The sequence below is a fragment of the Orycteropus afer genome, unplaced genomic scaffold, assembly GCF_000298275.1.
Source record: "Orycteropus afer afer isolate SDZICR_OR568_19922 unplaced genomic scaffold, OryAfe1.0 scaffold00268, whole genome shotgun sequence".
In the NCBI taxonomy this organism is placed as follows: Eukaryota; Metazoa; Chordata; class Mammalia; order Tubulidentata; family Orycteropodidae; genus Orycteropus; species Orycteropus afer.
The window spans coordinates 251236-260941 of record NW_006921855.1 but is presented as its reverse complement, the minus strand read 5'-3'; the positions used below and the strand labels follow the sequence as shown (position 1 = coordinate 260941).

The following is a 9706-nucleotide window of genomic DNA, read 5'->3' as shown; positions in this document are numbered from 1 at the left end:
CTCCTTGGGTTTCCGAGGCAGTATCACTACGGAAGTAGGATTGCCCAACCTTCCTTCCGAGGAGTGGCTGGTGGGTTTGAACCTCCAGCCTTCTGATGAGCAGTCAAGTGCCTTAGGCACTCTCTATGCTACCAGAGCCGAAAATCACGTAAGAGCCCTGTCTTCAGTAATGAAAAAAAGAAAATCAATGGACATAATAAATAACTAAATTATCAAATCAACCCACTGCCACAGAGTGGATTCTGATTCTTAGCAATCTGCATTGGCTTTCCAAGGCAGTAAATCTTCACAGAAGTAGGTTGCCTGGTCTTCCTTCCACAGAGTGCTTCTGGTTAGCAGTCAAATGCCTTAGGCACTGGCCCACCAGAGCTCCTTATATTATGTTAACAGACAAATTGCAGTCAAATTGATTCTTATAGTGAGTCATAGTAACACTATGTATTGCAGAGTAGAACTGCACTTCATAGAATTTTCAAGCTGTGACATTTTGGAAGCACATTTCCAGGCCTTCATTCTGAGGCACCTCTGGGTGGGTTCAAACCACTAACCTTTAGGTTAGTAGCAGAATGCTTCAACTGATTGATTAGCCACTTGTGCCACCCAGGGATGGTATATAGTATGTTAGGTTATAAATATAGTAGAATGAAAGTGAAACAGGGTACACCAAAAAAAAAAAAAAAAAAACCAACAACTAAATTCACTGCCATTGAGTTGATTCTGACTCATAATAACCTCAATTGTGTTTCCGAGGCTGTAAATCTTTACGAAAGTTCATTGCCCCATCTTCCTTCCAAGGAGTGGCTGTGAGTTTGAACCTCTGACATTCTGCTTCACAGCCAAATGCGTTATCCACTACACCATCAGAGCTCCTTAAAACAGGATAAGGAGTGGGCAAAACAGGGTAAGAGGTGTGCAATAGAGCTCTGGCTAAGCACTAGGCTGCTAACCAAAAGGCTGGCGATTTGAACCCATCTAGTGTTTCCTCTGGGAGCTCTGGTAGCATAGTGGCTAAGACACTTGCCTGCTAACCAGATGGCTGGCAGTCAAACCCGCCAGCCACTCCTCGGAAGGAAGGTTGGGCAATCCTACTTCCGTAGTGATACTGCCTCGGAAACCCAAGGAGGGGTCGCTATGAGTTGGGGCCGACTCGACGGCAAATAACAACAACAACACAACAACAGTGTTTCCTCAGGACAAAGACCTATCTGGTGCCATAATGATTATGGCCAAGAAAACCCAATGGGGAGGCTCTGCTTTCTCACATGGGGTCAATATGAGTTGAAATTGTCTGGACAGCACACAACAACAAAGGGGCATGCAGAATGCTACAATGTAGAAAGAGCTGTAATATTAGACAGAATGGCTCCAATAGGCCTCAAGCTCTATCTTCCTTCCTCAGAGCATCTGGTGAGTTTGAACTATCAACCTTCTGTTTAGGAGTCAAATGCCTTAGGCACTGCAAGATGAGAGCTCCTGTCAGAGAACCCAGGGTATCTAATTTTGACTATTCAGTAGACACACTGACTCTGGGACTACTTTATTCATTCATTCATTCATTCATTCATATTTCAATGACTATTTATTAAGTGCAAAAACCATGTGCCAGTCTCTTTCTAGGTTCTAGTTCTTGCCAAAAATCACGTAAAGTAAGTTAATCTACACCAAGGACTCTATGAGCATCTGTTTTCACCTGGGCAAGCCTTAAATGGGTTTTAATCTTTATCTAACTGGTGTTTTCTCATAGAAGTCTGACAGAGGAGATCATCATTTCTGTGTCCAAAGTATTTCTCCTATCACCTCTGCAGAGGGTTTAGAATTAAGGTTTCAGTGACTTTTCCCAAATTCAGCATCAGGTTGATTTACAAGATCCTTGACCAACAAGGAGTCCCAAGGTGACCCAAAGAGAATGAGTCTGTTAAATTAACTGTCAACTTTTGCTTCAAATTTCCTTTCAGCTCTCATCCAGCTATACTAGCTTAGGGTGAAAGCAGCATGACTAATTTTTCATCTAAGGCTTGTGCCTACATTTCAATTTCCAGGGATCAAACAAACAGACTCTTAATGGGAAATTGAAATTCAGGTATAATCCCAAGGTGAAAAATGAACCAAGAAACTGTGTGACTCCACCTGTTTTTTCATTTTGGATGATGTGTCAAGACACTGATACAGGAAAATAAAAAAAGATAGTGATCCTAAGATTGAATCATTTCTTATCCATCAGGCCTGTAGGAAATGAAATGCTTTAATGAGAAAAAGTGGGTTTCCCTATTCTTTGGCTTTTTTTTCCCTTCTTCTTCTTCTTCTTCTTTTTTTTTTTTATTAGATTTATAGTGAACATTCAAAGACTTGATAACCAGATAATTTAGAGACTGTTTTGGTTTATAAATAAATTAGACCCTTTGCTGACTTTCTTGAATATGCAATACCATATAGGTCAAATCCAGTTTGAAGGAATCTCACTGTTGTTGATGAAACTCTAAATTGCTATGCCCTTGGACAAGGTACTTTTAATTAAAAGCTTTGAGGAATCTCTGGCTGTTTGAGCACTGAAACATTCTTCTTGATCAGGATGGCTGGGCAGTTAGCTGTGTAGGGGTGTGTACTGGGTGATGTGGTCAGGATGTTAGTTGCTGGTTGTTTCCTGCTTTAAATATTACACAGTTTCAATTGATTTTCTCCCCACATCTTTTACTAATGGAGCTTTGCTGGTTCCAGCTGAAATCCTATCCCGTAATCAATAACAAATCTTTCTTTCTGAGGCACCTATTGTGAAAGGACTTGTTACTGGCTTGAGCCCCAGCCCAGGGATATATTTACAATAAAAGTTGATTTAGTGAAATCTGATGGGAGCTCTAGTAGTGTAGTGCCTAAGGCACTTGACTGCTAAGCAGAAGGCTGGTGGTTCAGACTCACCAGCCACTCCTCGGAAGGAAGGTTGGGCAATCTACTTCTGTAGTGCTACTGCCTCAGAAACCCAAGGAGGGGTCATCGGGTCTGACTCGACAGCACAAAACAACAACAACAAAACAATATGTGCACACCAAGAACTTTTTAGACACATTCCCAATTGCACTCCTTACAGTACAGGTTCACTCCACTATCCGAAAGCAGAAGGTTACTATGAAAACTTTCATAAGCTGAAAAGGAGTGAAGAATCAGTTACTACTAATTTATATGGGAAAATGTTTTCAGCATTCCAGGACCTCAAAAAAATAGCCTACCCAATTATATCAAATAACACAGTAAGCCTAAAATAACTAGCTATAATGTTCACAGATACAGTTCAAAGCTATAGTGGCTTGATGCTAAGATGCTCAGTGTCGTTCGTGGGGAAGGAGCTGGACCATGCCACTCTCACTGCTTAGGATGTGCATGCTGCCCCTTTAACAGCTGGCTGCTAAACAAATGCTGAATGCTATGAACGCAAGTTTCACTTCTCTCCTTTTTTTCATAAAAGCATAAAGTCTCTTAGAATTTTTTTTTTTGCTTAGTCAAGATAGTACTAATGTAGGTCTTTCATAAAACTGAAGTGGTGTAAGGCGAACTTTTGAAAAGCGAGGGATACCTATATATTTCTTATCCACTGGTGGCACAGTGTCTAAGGCATTTCACGCTAACCAGAAGGTTGGTGGTTTGAATCCATTAGCCACTCCACTGAAAGAAGACTGGGCAATCTATTTCTGTAAAGATTTACCACCTAGGAATCCCAAAGGGGATCACTATGAGTCAGAATTCACTTGATGGCAGTGAGTTTGGGTTTTGTTTTGGTTATATGACTTTATAGTGAGCTCTGGTGGCTCAGTGGGTAAAGTATTTAGCTGCTAACCAGATGGTTGGTGGTTCAAACCCAGCAGCTGGTCCACAAGGAGGAAGATGAGGCAATCTACTTCCATAAAGATTTATAGCCTTGGAAACTCTGTGGGGCTCTCCATGAGTCAAATCCACTGGATGGCAGTGAGTTAAGCTTTAACTGAGCTACACACATGCTTTCTAGCTTGGGTTATATTCAGTTTTTCACTTTCTACCAGTTCAAATATGATGTAACAGTTTCTTTTCTCTTTCTTTTTTTTTTTTTTCTTAATTCCTCTTAGGCATATTATGAGTATTCAAGATGTATCACCTGGACAGCAGTTAGGAGTTTTTGGGGTGGTTCTATGTAAATATGGAAGATTATATATTTAGTGGTATAGGATGGTACCAGAAGTAGAAAGAAAAATAACAGAAAGTAACTTATATAATAAATCCTAGTAAGTGTCAGGGTGCTTATTTTTTAATTGCATCCTGGAGCTGAATAGCATTCTTTCCTCATTTCTCAACTGTCCTATAATAACTTAAAATTGTGTGTGTATATGTAATTATTGTAATCTTACTGTAGTTATAAGTAATACTTGGGGACTAATTTTTCCTTTAAATAATAAGCAGTGAACATAACTAAAATATATGAAGGCTTCTTCAAGATAAATGAAACTTTTTGAAACCTTAAGTTGGATGGTCAACAGGGTTATCTAAAATGCTAACTTTAAGGTAGTTTTCATGACCTATTTTGCTCTCAGCAGTGGTTCAGACAAAATCCAGGATTCATACGCTAAACACTACAGAGTGGTCTCTGTCTCGGTTAATGGCAAACTTTGAAGATATCAACCCTGGACGTCCTCTGATGGAGCTCAATTTTCCAGGCCCTTCTGGTCCACCTGGTGCACTGCCAGGTGCTGGTGTGAATGATGTATACTCACTAAGGAGTGGGGGCAGCCAGTTCACATTAACCTCGCAGTGGGAGTCGAGGAATGTCAGGACTTCTCCTCTCGCCATTGAGGCCCCCAAAAGTCGAGTCCGGATGAGCCCTTCCCTTTTCTTGGTACGAACAATCCTCACTTTGGAAAATCGGGCCATGTATTCTTCTAACTTATCCTTCAAGTGTTCTGGGAAGGAAGTAGAGAATGCAAAACATTAGTCACAATAGAATTATTCATGACCATTTATGCACAGCTTAACATTTTTAAAGTCCATTTTTTCTCTTCGCCTCATCTAGAGGGCAGTTATCAATAATGTTTTATGCCTAGCAGATTTTATACTTTATACTTTCCAAAATGCTTCATAAACTGCAAATATTGTCCTTGCTTTGAACACAGTAGAAGCCACTGATACACTGGAGCTCTATCATGCAGATACTGCTGGCCAGCAGCCAACCCTTGAATCCTGGCCAGCGTTTGCCAAGATTGGCATATGCCCTCTGCTTCCTGCCAGGCACAGTCAGATGAACATCTGGCACATGGCTAGGCTGAGTGGGTGCTTTTCAAAAAAGGCTTACCCTTGTATTCACTGTGCCTAACCTAAGCAACGATATTTTCAATCTCCTCACATGCATGTGGAAGGTGGACAATGATAAGGAAGACTGAAGAAGAATTAATGCCTTTGAATTGTGGTGTTGGTAAAGAATACTGAAAATTTCATGGACTGCCAGAAGAATGAACAAATCTGTCCTGAAAAAAGTGCAGCCAGAATATTCCTTGGAAATGAGAATGGCCAGACTTGTCCCACCTACTTTAGTCATGTTGTCAGAAGGGATTATTCCTTGCAGAAGGTTGTCATGCTTGGTAAAGTAGAGGGTCAGTGAAAAAGGGGAAGGCCCTCAATGAGATGGATTGACACAATTGCTGAAACGATGGGCTCAAGCATAGCAAGGATTGTGAGGATGATACAGGACTAGGCAGTGTTTTGTTCTGTTCTACATAGGGTTGCTATGAGTTAGAGACAACTTGACAGCACCTAACAACAATAAGAGTATTCACTGTATTGAAAAGAATGCAAAGAAAACAACAAGAAAGAAAATATCTGTCAAATCAATAAAAACCAAACAGATTTTTTTCCCCGCAGAAGGTAATAGCAAACTGGCATGCAAGTTCAACATCTGGCTTCTGACTTCAAGTGGAAAGATGACTAAATTAATATGGGAAGGGAAGTCAAATAAGAAACTATGCTATGATTTTGAACTTAACTATTTAAGATTAGGAAATAAAATGGATTTTTTTTTTTGCTAATTAAAAACAAACAGTGATAAAATATCAAATCAGATAACTTCTTTACAGAAAAAACATTTCCTAATAACTGTAATAAAATGCATTAATTTTTCAGTTCTTTTTATGCCAAGGAAGTGTGGTTGGTGGCTTTATAAGGGATATGCACTTACATATTTTTGATCCCTCACTTTCACACTCCCATGTCTATGACATTATGAGGGTTTAGCTGAAGTTTCTAACAAGTATTGTGTAATATTCACTGAAACAGAATATTAATATTCCATATGCCTGTATTTTTCATTTTTCGACTTTTCTCTGCATGTCTGCAATAAAAGGCAGTAACTTGCTAAGTCTCTTCCCATGATCTATAGCAATAGGGATTCACCTATGATTTGTGATCTCTTCCCCACTGTCCAAGGCACCCTGGTAGCACAGTTGTTAGGCACTTGGCTGCTAACCTAAAGGTTAGCAATTGAAACTCACCAGTTGCTCTGAAGGGAGAAAGGTGTGGCAGTCTGCTTCCATAAAGATTTACAGTCTTGAAAATCCTATGGGGGCAGTTCTACTCTGTCTTATCAGGTCACTATGAGTTGGAATTGACTCAACAGCAATGGATTGGTTTGTCTGTTTTTGGTTTCCTTGCTATCCAATTTAAAATGACAGAATTACTCTGTATTGGAGTTCTTCTTATGTTTATTTCTACTTCTCCTTAGTGTATTTTCAAAATATATATATATCTTTATTTTTCTTCTCAACTACTGAATTACCATGCTTTATAGATTGGAGCTCTGGTAGCATAGTGCCTAAGGCATTTGACTGCTAACCAGAAGGAAGGAAGATGGGGCTATCTATTTCCGTAGTGATACTGCATTGGAAACCCAAGAAGGAAGATGGGGCTATCTATTTCCGTAGTGATACTGCATTGGAAACCCAAGAAGGAAGATGGGGCTATCTATTTCCGTAGTGATACTGCATTGGAAACCCAAGGAGGGGTCACTATGAGTCGGGTCCAACTCGACAGCACATGACAACAACACCGTAGATTACTCAGTTAAAAATTATTAGCTTTCTAATTTTCATTATCTAAGAATTTAGGTGGGAGCTCTGGTAGCATAGTGCCTAAGGTATTTGACCGCTAACCAGAAGGCTGATGGTTCAAACCCACCAGCCACTCCTTGGAAGGAAAATGGGGCAATCTACTTCCATAGTGACACTGCCTCGGAAACCCAAGGAGGGGTCGCTATGATTCGGGTCCGACTTGATGGCACATAACAACAACAACAACAACAAGAATTTAGGCGGGATATTTTGCAAGAGTGTTTTAGCTCAGAATATGTTCCCTTCTGTTTTTCCTGTAACTGACAAAGATACAGAGATTAAACTAGCATAGGAAGCACAGGTCAGAAGATTTGGAGTCAGAATAGACCTGGTTGGGAGGTCTGTGACAGCAATATTTTCAGGTTGGTCATGCAAGTTCTCTAAACCTGAATTTCCTCACCTATAAAACAGAGGGAATTTGTGAGTTTTTTTTTTGAGTCAAACCCGACTCATAGCGACCCCTCCTTGGGTTTCCGAGGCAGTATCGCTACGGAAGTAGGATTGCCCAACCTTTCTTCCGAGGAGTGGCTGGTGGGTTTGAACCGCCAGCCATCTGGTTAGCAGGCAAGTGTCTTAGCCACTATGATAAATGTACAATGTTCTAAGCAGAGGGATGCCTGGTAAGTGGAAGAGCCAAAGAGTCTGGTGTGGCAGGGAAGGAGTGAGCAAAGGGAGAGAAGCAGGAAACAGGCGCTCTGCTCAGCTTCCATGTTTTGAAGAAGAGAGAGAGACATGGTAAAACTAGGATCTAGACTGAGATATTGTGATACTGCTGTGTGCTGGTCTATGTTTATTGCTTGCCAAAACTTTTTTTTTTTTTTTTTTAGTTTGTAATGGATATAACATGGTGGATTCTCAAATCCTACTACCAAGAAACAGAAAGTTCTGTATTTTTCATTATGTAAATTTATCATTTAAAGGCATTTCTTTAGATAAAAATATGTCTTTCCTTTTAAGTATAAATGACTCACTGGGGTTTCCAATTATTGACTTAACAGGTACTTCTTGAATGTCCCCTGTGTGCGAAGGGCAAAGAGAGTTTCCACAGAACTATACAACATAACATATCTGCAAATAAGACCAAAGCTTTACAATCTTATTCAGAAAATAAAGATAAAAATGGTGATACAGTTACACAATCCAAGACAATAAGTGATATGAGTGATAGGAAAGTCTTGAAATCTCTGCTCTGTCAGGACTTCCCACAGTAATATAAAACCAAAAAAACCAAACTAACTGCCGTTGAGTAGGATCCATTTCATAGCCACCCATCCTTGGGTTTCTGAGGCAGTATCACTATAGTAGCAGATTGCCCCATCTTCCTTCTGAGGAGTGGCTGGTGGGTTTGAACCACAAGCCTTCTGGTTAGCAGTCAAATGCCTTAGGCACTACGCCACCAGACTCCTCCTAGGTTTAAGATAATAAACTTGTTAGTAGTATAGTAGTATAATACCACTACTATAATACCACTACTATTAGGAGACATAGTGGTGCAAAAATTAAGTGTTTGGCTGCTAATGGAAAGGTTGATGACGAGAACTCACCCAGCAGCTCCACAGGAGAAAGATCTGGTGATCTGCTCCCATAAAGAGTGCTGTTAGGTGCTGTTGAGTTTGCGCTCTGGTAGCATAGTGCCTAAGGCACTTGATTAATAATCAGAAGGCTGGCAGTTAAAACCCACCAGCCACTCCTTGGAAGGAAGATTGGGCAATCTACTTCCATAGTAATATCAGGGGTCACTATGAATCGGGTCCGACTTGATGGCACATAACAACAACAACAACAACAACAACAACAACAAAAGCTACCCTATGTACAACAGAAAGAAACATTGCTCAGTCCTGTACCATCCACACAATTGTTGCTAAGTTTGAGTCTAATATTGTAGTCACAACAATTGCCATCTCATTGATGGTCTTCCCCTTTTTGGTGAACCTCTGCTTTACCAACCGTGATGTCCTTCTCCAAGGACTGGTCTTTCCTGATAACAAATCCAAAGTACATGAAATGAAGTCTTGTCAATCTGGCTTCTAAGAAACATTCTGGTGGTAGTTCTTCCAAGACAGATTTGTTTGTTCTTGGGGCAATCCATGGTATATTCAATATTCTTCACCAACACTATATCTCAAAGGATCAATTATTCTTTGATCTTCCTTTTTCATTGTCCAGCTTTCCCATGTATATGAGGCTACAGGATATATGGTTGGAGGGGTTTCCAACAGCTAAGGGAGACAAACTTGTCTGTTGGTTTGTCCTACTGTGGTGATGTGTTTCTGTAAGTCTTGATGCTGTGCCACTGGTGTTTCAAACCCAGTGGGGTGCACCTGTTGCACAGGTATCAGCCCAGCTTGCAGACTGAGACAAACTAGGAAGAAGGAGGAAGCCATTCACTTCTCAAAGAATTGGCCAGGGAAAACCTCATGAATAGCTGAGAAACACTGTCTGATACACAACTGCACAACTTTATGAATAGTCCAGAAACATTGTCCAATACAGAGGAGGAAGATGAGTCACTTAGCTTAGAAAGCTCTCAAAGTAGGACTGGGAAAGAGCTGCAGTATCAGAGTAAAATCAGCCTTACTCATATGGAT

The 9706-nt window shown here is 40.4% G+C and overlaps 1 protein-coding gene across 1 annotated transcript in view; it reads right to left on the bottom strand.

Moving 5' to 3' along the window:
* GALNTL6 (polypeptide N-acetylgalactosaminyltransferase like 6) overlaps positions 1-9706 on the bottom strand; it is a 533789-nt gene that overhangs the window by 379933 nt on the left and 144150 nt on the right. The window contains exon 4 of the mRNA XM_007950340.2: positions 4734-4919. Within this exon, the coding sequence (XP_007948531.2) occupies positions 4734-4919 (186 nt within the window). The remainder of the gene's footprint in view (positions 1-4733; positions 4920-9706) is intronic.